Source organism: Populus trichocarpa, chromosome 2 (assembly GCF_000002775.5).
Source record: "Populus trichocarpa isolate Nisqually-1 chromosome 2, P.trichocarpa_v4.1, whole genome shotgun sequence".
NCBI lineage: Eukaryota > Viridiplantae > Streptophyta > Magnoliopsida > Malpighiales > Salicaceae > Populus > Populus trichocarpa.
In genome coordinates this window covers 10364138-10384576 of record NC_037286.2, presented here as the reverse complement: position 1 = coordinate 10384576, position 20439 = coordinate 10364138, and the positions used below count along the sequence as shown (strand labels likewise).

At 31.6% G+C, this 20439-nt stretch overlaps 2 protein-coding genes across 3 annotated transcripts; one reads left to right on the top strand and one right to left on the bottom strand.

Annotated features, from left to right (window-relative positions):
• Positions 1-970: 970 nt before the first annotated feature.
• LOC7483800 (uncharacterized) lies at positions 971-7522 on the bottom strand. 2 transcript variants are annotated; one of them, XM_024594625.2, is made up of 6 exons: positions 7256-7522; positions 5970-6082; positions 5678-5863; positions 5253-5336; positions 4904-5161; positions 971-1263 (listed from the first exon to the last, which is right to left on the bottom strand). In XM_024594625.2, the coding sequence occupies exons 1-6, from the start codon at positions 7296-7298 to the stop codon at positions 1186-1188; spliced, it is 762 nt and encodes a 253-aa protein (XP_024450393.2). In that variant the 5' UTR covers positions 7299-7522; the 3' UTR covers positions 971-1185. The 2 variants fall into 2 exon arrangements, with proteins under 2 accessions (XP_024450393.2, XP_002301232.4); XM_002301196.4 differs by having other exon boundaries at positions 5253-5333; positions 7256-7512.
• A 5479-nt stretch (positions 7523-13001) lies between these two features.
• On the top strand, positions 13002-16400 carry LOC7483799 (uncharacterized). The gene is made up of 7 exons (XM_002302460.4): positions 13002-13264; positions 13875-13913; positions 14014-14151; positions 14867-15006; positions 15119-15228; positions 15420-15544; positions 15881-16400. The coding sequence occupies exons 1-7, from the start codon at positions 13127-13129 to the stop codon at positions 16253-16255; spliced, it is 1065 nt and encodes a 354-aa protein (XP_002302496.1). The 5' UTR covers positions 13002-13126; the 3' UTR covers positions 16256-16400.
• Positions 16401-20439: the final 4039 nt, after the last annotated feature.

Below are 20439 nucleotides of genomic sequence, written 5' to 3'. Positions count from 1 at the left end.
TGACTGGCGCTCAATAAAATATATAAATATGTTGAAGTTCCACCATTTTAGAGACAACCACAGAGACGCAAGAAGAACAACGCAAAATAAAATGGTATGTCAGATTCAGATGCTATCTGATCTTCAAGAGAGAGGAAGCGCAGTGACACCAAGGTCTCAGAAACCTACAGTGACAGAGACAAGTTCATGTCAAAGGAGGTGAGGTTTTGTTGTCAAATATATTGGGAAATGACTTTAAGGAGGACGAGAGGCAGCTCATTGTGGTTTTGAAGCTATAAATGGTAGAGGATCAGAGGATGTAGACAATTGAAAAAATTTAGCTCCTCTTGATGCCACTATTGAGGTTATAATCATGGATGGTGAACTAGTTACTGCATATCTTAGAATGGCGACTCCACAGGAAAGGAAGGGGAAAAACCAGAGGGGACAGAGGAGACGAGAGAACACATACAGCAGTGAACCCAGGAAAAAGACAGAGGAGAAGAACAAAAACAAAAGAGAGAAAAACAGAAACACCAAGAACGAGAGACGAAAACGAAAACTGGCAGAAAGAAAAACATAAAGAGGGAAGAACAGAGAGAGACAGAGAGAGTAAGATAAAGCAAAAAAAAAAAAGAGACCAGAAATCAGAGAAGAAGGGAAGGAAAAACAGAAGCAGAGGGGAAGAAAAGCAACATTGGCTAACCAGTTCTCCATCACCATCATCTTCATCTTCAAGCAAAAGCTCCAGGAACGCTCTTCTTTCTCTTGCCCCGCTTTGCAGTTCTAATTCTCAACACAGCGCGAAGGTCGCATGGTGCAGTGCACGCGTGAATTAGTTCACGCGTGCCTGCTGTCCAGCCGGGTCAGTTTGATTCAGACCAGTTATACGAGCTGAACTGGATCCAGTCCAGAAAACAGAAAAGCAGAAAAAAACTGGGACCGGGCCGAGCCCCAGGCACATCCGGGTCAATCCCCTTATAGACAAAAGTTTTCATGTTGTCTAATCAACAACATTATCATCGAGAGTATTATAATGACACGCGAGACAATTAATTTTAGGTCCAAAAGCTTCAGTTTAAGCACACATAAAAGTATCGGAGATCTTCCAGTATCAAAATAGAGAAACTAACACACACAAGAAATATTACGGAACACCTGTAAACAATCTTTAGACGCCTTGCTTTCCCTATCCGCATAATAAATCTACTTATAATTCACGAACTGATCAGCAAAATCGAAGCCTGGTGAGGCTCCTGCAAGCGCCTGCAACATGTCGTTCTCCTATAGACAATTTCAGATTATTAGAGTTTAGATAGAAAAACATGTTTGAATGTTAAACTTGTTTTGTGAAAATAACCAAGTATCATCAAGTTAGTAGCATCGTGAAGTTAGTGTAGACTCAACTATAATAATTCAGTCAAGGATAGTATTTATGTTTTATTGAGATTAGTATGAGACAATATACTGCTTGTCTCACTTAAATTCTATATAAAAGCTAGTGTCTAGTTTTCTTACAAGTGTGCGTGAGCACTAATAACAAAAATAAAATAAAGATTTTGAAAGTCTCTATACTGTGTAAGTGTGAGTGAGTGCAAGAGATTCATTGATCTTGCAATTTCTGTGCTGTTTCTGCTTCCAACAGAACTGGTATCAGAGTTTGAGTGTAGCAATGGCCTCCACAAACAATAGCACTCAAATTCAATTACAAATTCCTGGCCTCACAAAACAAAACTATGATTTATAATGCCTACAATGCAGGGCTCCTTTGAAGTCTTAGGAATTATGGGTTTTAGTGGAAGAAGGATAATGAACCAGAGTTAACAAGAGATGAGGTAGCCTTGAGTACTAATGCAGAAAAACAGGTTCTAAGTGAATCTAGGAAGAAAGATAATAAATCTATATTCACAATTTATTAAATGATGGCTTCCACAAAAACTTCTAAGGAGACGAGGACAATTTTGAACAAGACTTGTAGTGGTGTTGAAAAAACAAAGAGGTTACAACTACAAGCCCTGGGAGGAGATTTTGAGAAACTAAACAAAAATAATATTAAGATAATTTCATATTATTTTACAAGAGTAATCTCTTTAGTACATTAGATGAGAAGAAATGCATAAAACACTGATGATGTTAATTTGTGTAATGGAAAAGATTTTAAGATTTTTGAACTTAAAACTTGATAGAAATAGAAAAATCAAAAGATCTGAAGAAACTTATAATGAAAGAACTTATGGGATCTCTGCAAGCCTATGATCAAAAAATTAAAAAAAAAGCGGAAAGGAAATCATCATAAGAACAAGCTTTACAAACAAGATTGATTATGAAAAGTAATGTTGAGTCCAATTAGGAATCATTTTAAAGAGGCGAATCTCTTTACAAAAAAGGAAAATGAGGAAGAAATCACTGTGGATATTTAAATTGAAGGAATAATGTTATATATATATTCAATGCTTTAATTGCAAGGAGTATGGTTAGTGTGCATTAGATTACTCTTAAAACAAGTCTAAAAATAAAAGAGTTCATTTTGCTCAAAAGGATCCTGATTTTGAAGAACCAACCTTGTTGTTCCTATGTGAAAAAATTGATTCCAATAATTTTAGAATATGATATCTAGACACAAGAGCTTATAATCACATGTATAAAATAAAGAAAATGTTCTTTAATGATAAAGAATACACTAGTAACATAATTTTTAGTGATTTTTCTTAGAGACATGTTAAAGGTAGAGGTATAGTTCTTATTAAACTAAGAAATGGTGAGCAAAGATTTATATGAAGAATAATATTTCTAGTCTGAGATAGTTTCTTAAGAAGGGATTTGCAGTAGAAATAAAAGACAAAACCTTAACATATTTTATGAATAAAAAATGATGATTGCTTCTATGAAAATATCAAGGAATATAATGTTCTCACTAAATCTAAACATCTTACAATCAAAGTGTTTTAAGAAAGAAATCAACGATGTTTCAGTTCTTTAACATCCTTAATATGGATACTTAAATCATGAAGCCTCGATAATGTTAGAAAAGAACAAGAAGGTTACTGGAATGCCAAAGTTAGATCACATAAACAGATTGTGTGAAGTAAGTGTTATAGAAAAGCAACATAAAAAAACTTTTTCTAAATAGGAGTTCAAGAGCAGCCTAATTAATCTCTTGATTTGGTTCACTTAGATGTATGTGTTCCTATCAAATCTACTTTAATTACTGCCAACAAATATTTTCTTACTTTTATAAATGATTATGACGGCAAAACATGAGTGTATGTATTAAAAAAAATGATATATTTTCTTACTTTTAATATTGTTATATCCAATTAGAAAATATGAAAGTTTGACTTGGAATTTGATTCACAAATACACGATAAACTCATCCTAATTACTGATCAATTAAGATCATTTATTGATGGTGATCATTTTAATAAGAATATGAGGCTACAATGACAATAAAAATAGTGTTAATGTATGTCTAACTCATGAAAATAAAAATTATTATATATTTGAAGGGGCGTGTTAAGAAAACAATCAAGATAAATATTCTTGATTATATATTTCCTAATATATAAAAGGAAGAAATCAAGGCAATTAATTATTTCTATCATCTAATCAAATTAATGAGATGATCAAGTATTTTGTATAATTTGCTTTATTCTATTTTTTATATGTCTACATGAGTTGAATGTAAAACATATAATTAAATTATCAAAAATATCTTTCTTTTTTGTTCTAAATTTTCTTTTCTTGATTGCTTGGAGTTGTTTACTTCCGTGATTTTTTTATCAATTACGAAATAATTAAGAATATTTACCTTGATTATGAAACCTCTTTATGGACTAATTAAACAAGCACGAATAGCATGAAATTTTAAAATTAATAGCTATCTTACATAAAATGGTTTTGTCAAATGCCTATATGAGCATGCTCTATATATGTGAAGAAAAACTCACAAGGCAGTGTGATGTTTACTTATTTATATAAGAACGATTTAATTTTTACAGGTGATGATTCTGTCATGATTGAAGAGTTTAAATAGCATATGTTTAAGTAGTTTGAATTGGTAGGCTAGCTTAGATCTTATGGCGGAATTGAAGTGAAACAATGTAATAGTGGAATTTTTAATTCACAAGCTAAGTATGCTGTAAAAATCTTCAAGAAATTTTCAATGAAAGATTGTCAACTTGTAGATACACGAGTTGAATATGGAATCAAGCTAACAAAAGAAGGAGAAAGAGCACCGGTAAACCCAAGATATTATAAAAGCATTGTAGGGTATCTACTATATTTAACATGTATTGATATTTTATTTGAATTTGGTTTGGTCATCAGGTACATAAAACATCCAAGGAATTCACATTTGAAGACATCTAAGAAGATTCCGAAATTGCATCAACAAAAAATCTAGTTCATCGCAAATGATCAAAGCATATTGATACTTTTTTCATTTTATAAGAGAGCATGTGAAAAAAAAGTAGAGCTAGTACATGTTAGAACAAGTGAATAAGTAGCAGTACATGCAAAAGAGTTTTGTTATTTGCAAAAGAAGCTTGGTGTTATGATGCTTGATAAAACAAGTTTAAAGGGAAAAATGTTTGAACATTAAACCTGTTCTGTGAAAAAGCAAGAGGAGATTTTGAAAGGATAAAATGTTACGATGCTTGATAGAACAGGTTTAAAAGGGAAAAATGTACCATGAAGTTAGCATTTATATTTTATTGAGATTAGTAGGAGACAATACTTAATATCTCACTTAAATTCTATATAAAAGCTAGTCTATGTAAGTGCGTGCGAGAACTAATAAAGTCTCTCTACTGTGCGTGAGGGTGAAAGAGATTCGTTGATTTTGCAGTTACTGTACAAAAATAGCTATATAGTTAATGCGATCCTTTCAAGTAAAACAAGAGGGGAGGGGGGGGGGGGGGGTTACCACGTCTAGGCCGTACTCTGTCCTGACTGCAGCCATCTCCTGAGCATGGTGTGCTTCTTTGGCAGCCATCTCCTGGGCATGGTGTGCTTCTTTGGCAGCCATCTCCTGAGCATGGTGTGCTTCTTTGGCAGCCATCTCCTGGGCATGGTGTGCTTTTATGGCAGCCATCTCCTTTGCGTGGCGTGCTTCTGTGGCAACTTTCTCCTGTGCGTGGCGTGTTTCAGAGGCAATGTAACGCTCCTTGAGACTGTTGAAGGCCTTAAACCAAATCAAAATAACACATTGAGTAATAAATTAGTGCACGAAATTAGAAAGAGGGAGCACATAAAGAAAATGAATAGATATATACCAGCTGGTTAGGAGCCCCTTCTAGCACCTCTGTGCTGGAAGATGTGCTTCCCCAACACTCCCTTCTACCTGCAGAGTGTTTCTGCTGCCACAAAATTCGTGCATGGGATATTATTACGTTGATTGTGATTTATAATATTGATAGAAGTAAAAGGGATAAGATTCTATAAAAGTGAAGGTATGGTGTGAAAATAAAGAATAAGAATTTATCTAACTGGCTCTTTTGGAGGAGAAGTAACAGAGAAGTAAATTGCCAAAAGTTATAACCTTTAATACAATATAACATGCTCACCAAATCAACAATAGTGTACGTGTGTGTATCAAAATCTTTCCTTTTGATGAGAATATAGAAGACATATGTAGTGTTTCAATTTTCTGAAGGCAAAAAAAAAAAAAAAAAAAGAGGTACGAGGAAGGAAAACGCACCCCTTCGATAATTAGCTCGCAAAGCTTGTCAATTTGAGCAGTTTGTTTTTTTCCAACTTCTCCAACGCTGTTAACAACTTTTCCAAGTTCCTGGATGCCTTTGTAGTGGGCATCTGCCTGCCCTTTGTAGTAGGCAAGCTGTTCTTTGAGAGTTTCCACCTCTTCCTCTGTGCTTTTAATCCTTTGCTGCACCACAGTGTATGTACAGAAATAAAGAGGATAGATGAGTTAACTAAGAGAAAAGGAACACAAATTAAAGAGTAAAGGTAGATACTATCTGCACACTACGTACCTTCTTTCTAGCATTAAAATTCCTCTGGCATTCTTGTTTCCTTTTTCTCTCAGCTTCAGTTAATTTCCTAGAACTTCCAGGTTTATGATCTTTCTCGCCTGTGTTCCGAGCACCTATAGTTTTCAAGGAAACGTGTAGAAGTGTTTGCATGAGCTACTTAAGAAAAAGTGCGTTATGTGTTTTTTTTTTTTTTAAAAAAAAGGCTGTCCGTTAAATGGACAGAAAATTTGCCCGTCATGCCGAATTTGTAGTCCGGACTAGCAAGCTTTCAGTTTCTAAGATAGGACCAAGTTCACTAGGCTGCCCGCTATGTTCTTAAGCTCGATCCAAAGGAATTCAGCTCTGAAACACATTACAATGCAATATTATGAACTCTAAAAGGTTAGAACGGCACCGCACATTATCCACTGTTGTTACACGTAATTCTCCATCGGCGGCGCCTGACCTCCTACGATTACAAACTCATAAATTGATAAAGCGGCACCTACATTGCTTGCCTTCCTGTTTCATCAATAGTTACCATCAATGATAAGAACAACGCCCACCCTATCTCGTGCTTTCATCAATAGATTATTCACCTCGTGTTCTTGTACAACTGGAGTATCGGGATATCTTCTATTCTTCTAACAAGAGACTTGCTTTCACAGGAGAGCATAGTAGCTAAGTAACTAACTCCAGTCAATCTATTAATCTCAGTGACCAAATCTAATTTTTGAATATAATGGTCTTAAAAGCTTCTAGGAGCCTGTGAATATTTTGATTATTAATCCCCCAATATCCATGATCTATGTATATGCCACACCAATCTGTAAAGGAAACGTGGCTCTTCCAGCTGCATTTATAAAAGGAAAAAAGCCAAGCGCCATCCACTGTATTTTCCAATAACTTCTATATATGGTTCCCATAAGAAAAATAGTGGTAAGTAGTTCTGTTATAATTAATTAATCACCTCTTACTTATGAATTAAATGCTCAAATAATTCATAATAGAATAAAATCTTGAGTATTTACCTTATATATATATATCTGCTAGATGTTGGGTGCTTCTAATATTAATTAGAATTAATTAGTTAATGACTTCTAGTGAGGAAAAAAAAAACGATGAGCTTGAAACCGAAGTTATAAATTCTCAGTGTTAGTTTCTTCTGATATGATTATTTATGGTTAATTCAGATCTTATGATAGATAATTAGATTGGGATTAGAAATGATAAACATGTACAGAAATATGTGCCTTTTTTGTCGGAACTAAAAACATACTGATCATAGATTAACGGGTAATACATACCTCCAAGCCCTTCGGAAGCATCCTTCTCTGAATCGGACGCCATGTGAAGGAACAGAAGCCGAGTAGAAAGGACTTTGGTGTTGATTGGTATACCTTTATTTATTTGATCGAATGAGAGAGATGTACATATATAATGGAATTAGCAACGGGAAGACATCATCGCGTGAATTCGAGCGAAATATCACGACATGATCTCTCCCACTTTTCATTTCAACTCAAGGGGGGTAATTTAGAGATTTAGACACTTGAATATGCGAGAATAATTGAAACTGTGGTTGTTTTTTAAAATATTTTTATTTAAAAATATATTAAAATAATTTTTTTTATTTTTAAAAAATTATTTTTGACATCAGTAGATTAAAATGATTTTAAAATATTAAAAAATATATTAATTTAAAAAAAATTAAATTTTTTCAAAAATATTTTTGAAACACAAAAACAAATAAATTTGTAATAAAAAAAATTGTTGAATTTAGGTTTTTCATTGGACGGTGATTGGGTCCCATATGTTTTAAATTTATTTATCTAATAAATTTAGAAAATAATTTTTTAGATTTAAATTAAGAAAGTTAAACGAAGAAAACAAGCTTTCTCAACTTTATCTGTAAAGATTTTAACACACGATTATTATAATTGAGCTGCCATACCCGGCTGCAAATCCTCCAGCATCGGCGGAAACATTCATTTCCTACAGCAAACTCGAGCGCCATTCTCTGATCTGCTGCACTTTTTTTCTTGCCTTCTACATTTAAGAACAAGAAACCAAGGGAACCAGAGTTTAAATCCAAGAAAGGCCGGAGAGAAACAAGCACTGATACACAACACAAAACTGCAATATTTTGTATACTCACAGATCTTCGAGTCTTTCATGCATAATGTGCAGGCACAGCAATACGATGTGAAACAGGACTTGAAGGTTAATGGAGAATTTATATATCTGTGGCTCCGAGGTATCGTTCATTTATCAATGAGTGACGAAGACTTAAAGACTCAGGACGACTCAGGACAGAAAATTGAGAGGACAACGCCAGGAGAAAATTAAATTAAATTAAATTAAATTCCAAATTGAGTGGCTCCAGGGAGTATTGTATATGTGATGGGGCCCATTATACACGTTCATGTTGAAAATTATTATTTGTTTGATAACGCCTTTTTGTTTTGGTGGGAAATTCTCTATCAACTTTAAAAAAAAAACAAATAACGAAACTCAAAAGTACAAATACTACGAAATGGGATTTTGATAGCAATTATTGATCACTTTATCAGTATTTTAAGTGAAATGTCATTGCAGGTTCATGTTTAGCAGCATTTGTATATTTAACTTTAAAAGTAATTAATTATATCAGTTTTATTAGTACTTAAGATAGAACTTTAGGACATTAGATCCGAAGACATTTGTTAATCTTAAATGACATTAGAATTCAATGACAGTTAAAATAAATATTTTTACATTAAATGTTGGTAAATATATATATCGCAATTATCACTATAAAATTAAAAAAAATGTTTCATAATACATTTTCAAGTAATTATATCACTCTTATTGATGTTGTAAAAGAGAAAAAAAGCCTTTGAGTTGTTGCTACATCATTTTGTTTAATTGTAAAGATATATACCAACTTATATTTTAATCAAAATTATTTTTTTTTCAATTTCTGAAAAATGCATGGGAAAATGAGCCCATCTTACATGATTTTCAAGTTCAGAATGTTATATTTCCAGATTATCTAGCCATGCATGCGTTGAAGTTTTCTACAAAAAATTATGTCAATTTTAATTTTAGCGCTTCCTAGAGTTAAAAATAAGTTATTGTTATTTATTGTCTAGAATTCTGCTAAATTCAATTACTAGGTCTCATTTATGTTAATTTGGTTTTTCCTGGATTTAGAGGGATGTTTCAAGTATATAATTATAATTCAAACTATGTACTAGGATCTTTTGAAAAATTTTAAATTGAAGTATTTTGACTTAACTAATTGATATTTATCAAATTCCGTATCTCATTTGTGACTCATTTGTGAGTGGTGATGGGCTTATTTCTTTGACTTTGTATCTCTAAAGTGGTGATTTGATATGTATCTTTAGAGTGACGAGTTATTGAAATTTTTATCTTTTTGGTTTGAAATCTTAGAGTGGTGAGTGAAAAACACCTTCTTTTGTTTGAGTGACCTTTTCTATTGGATTTTCATACCATCCCGGTATCAATTTTGATGTTCCATTCCAAGATTGTGTGTGTGTAACCGAAAATATTAATTTAATGTATATGATTTTAATTCAAATATAAAGATAAATTAACTTCAAATTATACAATACACTACTAGAAATTCAAAGAACAAAATAATGAAATTACCGATGGAAAATATTTCATTGTTGTTTACCGATGAAAATTGCAACAAAAAATTTTTGTCAGTAATTTCGAACAGAAACTTTGATGGAATAAGAATTTAAAAAATTTCACTAGCATTTCTAACATGTCAAATTGTTGATGAAATTAATAAATAATTTTTTGTTGGAAATTTTAAAAAGAATTAAAACCCAACAGTTCTCTATTCCTTTCATTTCTTCTTTTTCTTCTTCAATTCAAACCCTAAACCCAATTTCTTCAATTCAAGTTTCACTCCTTTTTATTTTTTTATCATAATTTAATGTTATATTTGAAATTGTTAATCAAGGGTGTGCCGATACCAATCTGCTTGGTATCATTAGCTTTTAGTCCATTAGATAGCTAATTAAGTTTCAAGTACATGCTGATGTCAATGTATTCGCATTGACATCATTATTCTTCCCCGTATTTCAAGAACAATTAATTAAGTTCATTTTCATGGATTTCTTTCATATTGATGTCGATAATAATGAATCTCATTGGTATCATTAATCTCCGGTACCGGGAAAGACTAATCAAGTCCAAGTAAATGTCGATATCAATAATCCACATTGGTATCATGAATCTTTCATATCGGGAGCGACTAATTAGATTCAAGTAAATGTCAATACAAATTATCTTTATTGGTATCATTAGCCTTCTATACCGAGAATAACTAATTAGGTTCACAAAAATACCGATACCAATTATCATCATTGATATTATTATTCTCCTATACCAGGAATGACTAATTGGATTCTCAATTTTGTTTTCCTTTCTTTATCCATCAAATTATTTATTTCTTAATATCACTTTAGAAAGATGTACGAAAATAAATTAACAATTCTACTAGTACATTAATTAACTTGGATAGGTGTTAGACACCTACCTTCCACACGTGATGCTCCAGCTCTTACCTTTGAATGTGGTTTATTTACAATAGTATTCCTGGTCAAAACAAGATAATTTTATCATCATTATTTCTCATAATCTTTGAACCTATACTTAATTTCAAAGTAATACCTTTCAATTATTTTATCTATGTGTATATATGTATATATCTCCAAATTTTATTCTTTCCTTGTAATTCAATATTAACTTGACACAATTAAATTCAACAAACACATTTTCATTATGATTACACGCACCATTTGTATAAATTATCCTCGCCTCTTTTTATGGCCAATTTGGCCGAACCATGCATTAAGAAAACCATGAGTTTCCTTCAATTTCTACACCACTAAGCTCTCCTACACAAGCTTAACACAACCTTATTCAAGATTAAATCAATTTTGTTATTCTTTTTCCAATGTCTCCTTGGCTGAAAATTGTATAAAAGGAACCATGAGTTCCCTTTATATGCCAATTAAGGAAATTACTCCTCTCCCTTTTGATGTCTATTTGGCCGAACTTGTGTACAAAATGGAAGGCAAGATTTTTCTTCACTTTATCTCAAAATAACACTTGACACATTGTTTAATTAATGTAAGAAAACTTGTTTCTAGCATCACACTACCCATTTAAATAATTAAACTCCCTAACCCAATATGTCATAATACATAACAAACACACAATCCATTCTAATACATGTTAAAACTTTAAATTAAGTTTGGATTAGGTTTCCTCACCTCTTAAACACAAAAACTCAGGAAGAAGATGGAAAGAAAAGCAACTTTCCTCTTCTCCTCTTTCTCCCCCTCCTTTTCTTTTCAAAATTGCCCCTCTCAAGCTATAATTACCCTAGAATTTCTTCAATTTCATAGCTTGGATCTTCTTCTAGTGCTTTTTTATCCTTTAATTCAAGTGTTTAGATGAGATTTTTAAAGAAACTCTACAATTACCCGAGAATTTATTCAATTTCCTAGCTTATATATCCTTCCAACCCTTTTTGATCTTTTAATTCAATTGTTTAAATGAGGTTTTTAAAGAGATTTTTAAGAAAATTTAAGAAACCTTCTCCCTCTTTTTTTTTTTCTCATTGACTGGCCACACTTTTTCTTAAGGAAGCCAAGTGTGTATTTTTATACTGGTCAATGTGCCACAAATCATTATAATGCCCCTCCTTTTAGTTTGAGTGATTTTCATTTAACTGATTTTCCAGTCTCGAAGTTTGAGTCCTTAAAACTGTATCTCTAAATATTTACTATTGTCATATTTATTTTTTCCGAATTAATGTAGTTTATTGTCGAGTTGATTTTAATTAATTAATTTGTTTAACTAGGGGTTTACAGTTATCGCGTGTAACAAGCATGAGATCATGGGTTCTGGCATAGAGGGAAGCACCTTTTTTTTTTTTTTTTAATCCGGGGTGTCCGGGCCAGCTTACGCGCATCACAACTAATCTTCGGACCCACTAAACACCCTGCAAGCCTAGTAGGCAGGTAAAACACTGCGGGGGTGACAGGCGTGCACTCTGAGGCTCGAACCCAGGTGACAGAGACAAGGAAACCTTGCCTCTGCCACTGGCCAAGAAGCCTCGGTGCGGGAAGCACCTATTTTTGAAATTATGACAGATAACAATGTTTTTTTTTTAAAAAAAAGATGCGGACAACATCCTTAATAAAAAATTAAAACACGGTCGGAAATGTGAGTCTGATCTCGTACATGTCTAGACTTTAAAGTGTGAGTGGGTCAAGCATTGGACGTTGTTTTTTGATGGGGTTTTTGTTTTTGTTTTTTTGGTTTTTTTCACTAAAAAAATATTTATTGGATTCACTTACTCTTTATTTTTTAAAAAAATTCAATTGAAATTGATTGTTTATTATTAAAATATTTAAATATATATGAGACATGATTTCATCACATTTATTATTTTTAAAGCTTTCAATCATACTAAATATAGACATATTATTTTGATATTTGTTTTTAAAACATGCTTTAACAATTATATTTTTTAAATAAAAAAAGAAAGAATACTTCCGGTTAAAAATATTATGTTGATTAAGATAAATAAAAAATAAATTGATAGAAAAATTTACTTTTATATAAAAAAAATCAAAATAATTGTATTTTCAAATTCAATAATAATTATACAAAATTTTCTAAGAACTGAAAACTTATGTTATATTTAAAAACAATTGTGTACCCGCATCGTGGGCATACCAAGTATATTAACTATGTCAATAAAATGATTTCTGCTCTTATTTTCTTGTCTGCTCAAAGCACGGTGTTCAGCCCTGGTTTTGGAAACATGCTTGAAACATTATTTTTAAATTGTATTGATATAAAAAATATCTTTTTAAAACCAACCGGTATTATACTCAAATAAGGAACTTTATAGACTAAATGGGCCTTTTGAGTCGGGCTCAACTTGTTTTTATAACGATTTGGGCTTACACTCAGGCCTGCAACAAAATGCAACTTTCACGCATGCTCGTGTCTAGGGAAAAAAAAGAAAAGAGAAAAGAGGAATTAAATTGATGCTCCTCCTCCATCACCGGACACCACTTCAACATTAGCGTGCAGAACAATAAGGAAGCTTAGCATAGCCAGCTGTTAAAGAAAAAGGAATGGCCGAAGAAGAAGTTTTAATAGAAGTAGAAGCGGTGCTAGCCATGTATGGCGACGATTGTGTGATTCTTGAGTCTTTCCCTCCTCATCTTCACCTCCACATCAAGCCCAGAACCGCCGATATCTCCTCCCAACAGGTCCCCCACTCTCTCCCCTCTTCTTTTGCTTCTGAGGTTTGATTATTTTTCGTTCCGAAGCACAAATTCGTGAAAAAAGCGTACGGGAATTAAATATGTTTATTGTAGCTTAAATTTCTATCTACCTTATCGGGAAATGGTGTAAAATGTTTCTGAAATTGTGGGCAATATTTAATAAAAGTTGATAGTGCTGATTCTTTTGAGCAAACCCATTTAGAATATAAAGATTGCAATGTGCCTAATACTTATTTTATTTTTCGGATCAAACCCTAATTTTCGTAGATTATTTTTGAGTAAAGATATAAACGAGGTATTGATACTGTGAATTGGAAGGGAACGTTGCACTTGTTTTTATCGATACCAATCTTAATGAGATTAAAACCAGCATAAGGATTCTGATGCATCCAGCTGTCCTAGTGTGAATTCTATTGGAAAAAAGTTTCATCATTTGTTACCTATCATTGCATTCAAGGACATGCATCGTTTTTTCCCCACTGCTTGTAACTTTATTGACTGGGATCGATGGGTGATGACTGTTTTGTATTTCTTTTGACACATATATGACTGTTCTAGGCGACTTCATTGTTTTCTTTTTGTTTTTCTTCTGAAGTTCGTGGAAGCAGTAATTGGGATACGAGCAGGTCCTCAGGTATTTTATGACGTCAACAAGTTGTCAATTTATACGTTTCCCACTTAATAGGTGCAATTTTATTTGTTTTGTACTGACTTTTGTCTACTTTCCGTGGTAGTACCCAAGCAAACCACCATGGATTGATCTCATAGAATCCAAGGGTCTTGATGGAGAAAGGCAAAAGCAATTGATAACTGGCATACAAGAGAAAGCATGTGAACTGTCCTCTTGTCTGATGCTTGTAGCACTTTGTGAGGTAATTGCTGCATTTTTCATTTAACAAGAATTTTTTCTGCCTTTGTATTGTAATTTCATATTGTGTTAATGAATTGAGGAAACCATATTAGTTGCCTCATATGATAAACTATAGACAATCCTTGCCTTAAATTGATTTTCTTTTTTCTAGTTGTCATAAATTTGTGGGAGTCTTCTTCAAGTTATTGGCTGCTTTGTGAAGTAGATGCATGTGCTGTAATATGTGGCTTGTGCCAATTAGCATTAAGATAATGCTTTAACGCATCTTATTCTTTCTGTTTAGTTTGCTGGGGTTTGTATACTCTCTAGGGATGGCATTTCAGTAGAGGAGTTGATATCACAGATTCAAAGTCCCTGTTATTTTCAGGATATGAGCGTACTTTTGAATTGTCTGTGAGTGCTAAGATAGGTGCTTGGTGTAGAATCACCGAGGTAATGAAAGATAATGTATTATAACTTAATGCATTTGGGAAGAATATATATGCACATTTACTAGGGTGATAACACATTTTCAGAATGCTATTTTACTGAGCATTGTGTTTTACTTGATGTTGCACTAAGAAAAATAGTGAGTGTCTATCTACTAGATTTCGAACTTCTTGGCAGGAATGCTACAAATTGCCCAATCTAAAATATGTTTAGCTATAGAAGTGAATTCGTGTATTTGTAGTTCTTTTTATTGCCATATATAGTACTCATTGATCCTACATTTGTAGGAAGCGGTGGAGAAGCTCACTGTTATGAATCACCCAGATGGTGATTGTCCACTGTGTATGTGCCCCTTTGTCCCAGAAGATGAACAGGATGAAGCCTTGCCATTTATGAAGTTGATGTCTTGTTTCCATTGTTTTCACTGGTAGAGTTTTGATTTCTTTCTTCTGGATGATACTAGGGTTTGGTTTTCATTTTGATTTTGATAGCTAAAAATTCCCTCTGTTATCCTTTCTTTTTTCTTCAAATTATGACAGCGAATGCATTGTGAGGTGGTGGAATTGGATCCAAAAGGAGAAAGAAAGCAACACTAGCACCTCATCTTCCACAACTTTACTGCAAATCAAAGAGATGGGAAATCAGAATGGTATGTCTTGGAAGGTTTTTTTGTTTTTTGTTTTCCCTGTGTGAGTGTGTGCCTGTGTTGGGGCTATGTTCTTATAATTTGACAGGTAGAACGTATGTTGGCCGGTGCTTTGTTTTTATTAATATCTGTTTAATCAAGAAGCCATTGGTTATTTTTCTATCACGCTATTAATTTTTCGCGCAACAATCTAGGGTTATCAGATGTGCATGGAGTACTGGAAGAAAGAATGGGGGACTGTCCAGTTTGTAGAAAGGTTTTCCATGTCAAGGATTTTGAACATGTGCTTGACCTGGTTGGAACTCAAGCTTCTCAATTGGTATGCCCTCTAAATCATTGAAATTGATTTGAAGTGTATTTACCTATGCTTTGCATTGGTAATAGTTGCCTCCATTTGAAAAATTTCTATTCCAAATCACTCAATTCCTATGGAGTTGAAATATCAGCCTGATAAGGCAACTTAGTGCAAATAATTAACCGAGCAGTAATATGTGTTTGAAGGGCATCTAGGTCAGTACTCAGTAATATACAGTGCAAGTATTACTTGTTAATAATAATAGAACCTCACATATATTTTCAGCTTAGTTAGACCCTCAACTATTGTTTGAATGTTGGATTCTGATTCATGTTAATTGCTGATTCACATTGATCTCAGGATTCTGAAGCAGAGATCAAATACGAGGAGAAGCTCCTTCATTCTGATTCAGAGAACTTCAGAAGACAGAAATTTGAGGCCATATTGAAATTACAGCAGGAAAACAGCGGCTTAATTGAACCAAAAAGAGAGATAGTGGTTGTGCCTGGTATATATCTTCCGCAACGAGCCACATCAGCTGCACAGACAGTGAACAAAGAAACCGCTGAGCATCAAGGAACAGAAGCCAGACCCTCCACGGAAACAAATTTGGGTAGTTCCTTAAATAGACCTCGTCCTAGAGAATCCAGGAACTCAGGCAGGAGGCAGGGAGTACGAAATTCAAGAAGACCAGTCAGTCAGTGGGTCAGAAGAGAGAATGGTACTGCAGATTAATCAGTGCATAAATTTTGTGGTTTCTTTTTGAAACTGGTTTATTCTAAATATCAAATGGAATTAAATGCTCATACATGTAAAAGAAATTTATTTTACATTTCTGATTTTTCTCTCTCCAGTCAAATATATTTTATTTTTTTTATAACGAGATACTAATCAAACGCAACTCTATACTCTCACAAAAAAACAGTACTGTGTTGGGTCCAAAATATATTTCAGCTTGAAAGTTACGTTTTGGTTATTTGATGGGTAATTAAATTAAACTTTAAGTCCATTCTTAAACTTCAAGCCACAAAGGGCAGATGAAATGATCCTGATTGTTTTTTCAAAAAAATTTATGTTTTAAAAGTATTTTTGAAAAGAATTGAATTTTTTTTATTTTTTTCTTTACTTTAAATTAATATTTTTGGTGTTTTTAGATTATTTTGATGCGCTGATATCAAAAATAATTTTTTTAAAAAAATATTATTTTGATACATTTCTGAGTAAAAAGCATTTTGAAAAGCAACCACAACCACATTTCCAAACAGACATTTAGATAGCAAACCCAAGGACAAACAGGCTGATATTTTTCTTGAGCATCATAGTTATAAGATGGTCGCTTTATGACGACAAAATTATGCCCTATAGACCTTGTTTTTACATTTTAAAAATATTTTAAAAAAATAAATATTTTTTATTTTTTTATTTAAATTAATATTTTTTTAGTATTTTCAGATCATTTTGATGTGCTGATATTAAAAATATTTTTTTAAAAAAAAACTTTATATTAATACATTTTTAAATGAAAACTAACCAAATTTACATTCCCAACATTAAAATGCAGATCTCTCCTTTTCCTTCTTGTAAGTAAACGTTCTTGTAAGTAAACGTTAGGATTGTTGGACGATTCAAATAATTTTTCACTATTTTTTTATTTAACAAACTATAAGGTATTAAAGTTAAAAACGCGAACTAAAAAAATAATATTTGATTTTGATTTGTAACATGAGATGGACCACCTTCGTAGAAGAATCCCTTAGAGCTACCCAACCAAACCCACAATGACACATTACAATCCAGTCCCTCGTAATTTATCAATATTCTACTTTGTTTTTCAGTTAAATACCTTTATTTTATTATCTTGAAATTAAATATCTTCTTGATCATTCTTGAACAGATTCACTTTCAAGACTCTAAAAATGTTATTTTGTAATTAAATAATCGAAAGTATAGGATCTCATGTGACCGATTTTAAAACTTAAAGGACCATGAATCCAAAACTTTACTTGTTTGTTATTATTTTCTTTTATTATTTAGAAGAAAAAAAAACTACACAATGCCACGAGATAGATTTTGAGATCAAATTCTATTTAATTATTTAGTAATTAAAATAGATATTCAGAAAAAAAGCAACAATTTAAATCCAGGAGGGAAAGTGTTTATTTTTAGATGAGATTTCCTTTTTTATTCATATTTTAAAAAAATATATATCTTTTTAATTAACCATATGTTGTCTTGAATAAAAATTAAAGATAATTAAATAAATAGTCTAAAAAATTATAATGATTTGAGTTGAGAATAAAAAAAAGTATCTATATAATAAAAATTCCATTTCCTTAATTATTCATGCATTTAGATAGAAACATGTATTTTTTTAATTAAAAATATGTTTTTAAAACGAAAACTTACCATGATCTGAAAAACAAGTTTTAATAAAAAAAAATCATGACTCAATAAGTTTTAAGTGATTTTACAAAAAAAATATAAAATAATTAATTTGAGAAAATCAAATAAAAAATTAAATAACAAAATAAATATTTTATTCTTATTAAATATTTATAAACAAATTCTTAAAACAGTTCTACATATAAATTACTATAAAAGCTCTGCTCTTATTTAAAAATTATTATACGCATACACATGTATCTCGATAGCTTAGACAAGTAACTCAGACCACCCGAGTAGCTTGTTATGCATGAAGGTGAGTTTAACCCTGGTTTAAGAAACTCGTCCAAGTTTGATTGTTTTTTTTATGCTCATATTTTTTCAATTTCATCAGTCAATATTTATTTATTTCTTATATTTCATCTCTAATTCTTTTACCATTCTTTAATTTAATTCTATATTCCAATTTGAGATCAATTAAGATTCAATCAAGGCTCAACTGGAAAAGGAACAACGGAAGGAAAAGAAAAGGAAGATTGTCCAACCAAGTTAACTTATTATGCTCGTGTCCACTACCCGGATCATAAATTTTATGTGTTAACCCATGCTAGTACAATGCATTGCCATCTTTTCATTTTACTCCATATACTTTTTTCTTTACAATTTAATCCTTTAATGGTTCTTTGTTTCACATTTAAGCTCGGGTTAAATAGAGGTTCAAAAGATGGCGGTGTGAATTTTTTTAACCAAATTGCCATTTAAACGAGGCGACCAGTTCGCTCTTGATTCGCTACGTTGAACAAGCCACACCAACTTCTCTTTGTATTTATTAATGCATATGGTGGTCGATTAATTTGATCTAGTACACTAGTTTAGTCTTTTATCCTCGTTTTAAATATTTTATCACGTGTGAAAAAAAATAATGACTCTCATATTTTTTTTTTTATGCAATAATTAGATTTTGATTTGACCTGCAATGAAGCGTAGACACTAGACCTAGTATTATACTAACACTCTAAAAAAACTGGGATTTTTAATAGTTCTTTATTGTTCATATGAACAATAAAGCAATATAGTGTGTGTGTGTAGAGGGGGTGTGTGGGCATGCGCACGCGCTAAATTGGTTCACACGAGGCTATCGGGGTCATAGGTTCGAGCATTAACGACAACAAATATTTTTTAAATTGTGATAAACGACATGTTGTCTTTCACTTTTTTTATTAAAAAAAAAGTACACGACATGTCATCCATCTATTTAATAAAAAAATTATAAAGCAGGGTTAGACACAGGAGCCTCACTTGCTATTGTGGGTCAGATGTTAGGTTTGACCCTTTTCTATTTTTTTATTTTTTTATTTTTTTTTACTCTCCAAAAACAACTATTATATTTCTTTACTTTTTAGTTTTGACATTGTTGTTAAATACTATTATAAGTTTTTGTTTGAATTTTAATAATATGTTTTCAATCATTATATATATATATATGATATGAAAATATTAATACTGATAATGAATTGTTAATGAAAATTCTATTTAAATCAATTTTTTAAAATTTAAAATAGATTTTGAATATGATTTAATCATATTTATTATTTTTTTATCTTTCAATCAAACATGAAACATGAACATACTATTTTGATGTTTTTTTATTACATTACTGTAACAATCATAAAATATATTTTTTATTTTAACAAAAACAATTATTCCAGTTAAAAATCTTGTATTCGTTAAGATAAACAAGAGAAATGTTATTAAGAAAATTTACCTTGATTACAAAAAACTCAAAACATCTGTATTTTCAAATCTAATAACAATAGTAAAAAATTCTCTTAGACCTAGATATTTTTTTCATGTTTAAAAAAGTCTTAATCCCTGTAGCACAAAGCTGGTATACAAACTAACTAATATTTTTTAAGGAAAAAGGTATGGGATAACATGTACACATTGGAATAAACTCATATAACATGCATTATGAAATCAATACGCCATTAATATGTGCACACCATTCTAGATATAAAAGAATATCATAAAATAATATAAATTATATATTAGAATTTCATCTAATAGCTCAAGATGTTAGGTTGAATTGATTATTTGATATAGTATCAGAGTCTTGCTGACTAAGTGGTCACGAGTTCGAATCTCATCACCCTCATTCTATTCAATAAAAATAAAAAATGTGTGTTAGAAAATAATATAAATCATATCTTGAATTGAAATTTTAAGAATAATTTTAAATTAAATTACTATCATGCTCTTTTAAATAATTTTTTTTTCAAAAAAATTACAACTTGTATAAATTTATCATTACTAATGAGAATGGTATGATTAAAATTAGTGATAGCTTAATTATCTAAGTTTCTAATATCATATAAAAAAAAACCCAATTGGGCTTTAAAACTTATTAGATAACACTGTAACAAAATGAACTGTTATTGATGTTTCTTCAAGAATCCTTCTAGTGGGTGTTTGTTATTGTGGTTGCGGGTGAGGTTCACCCGCAACCACAACTTTTAGTGTTTGGTAAAATTAAAAGA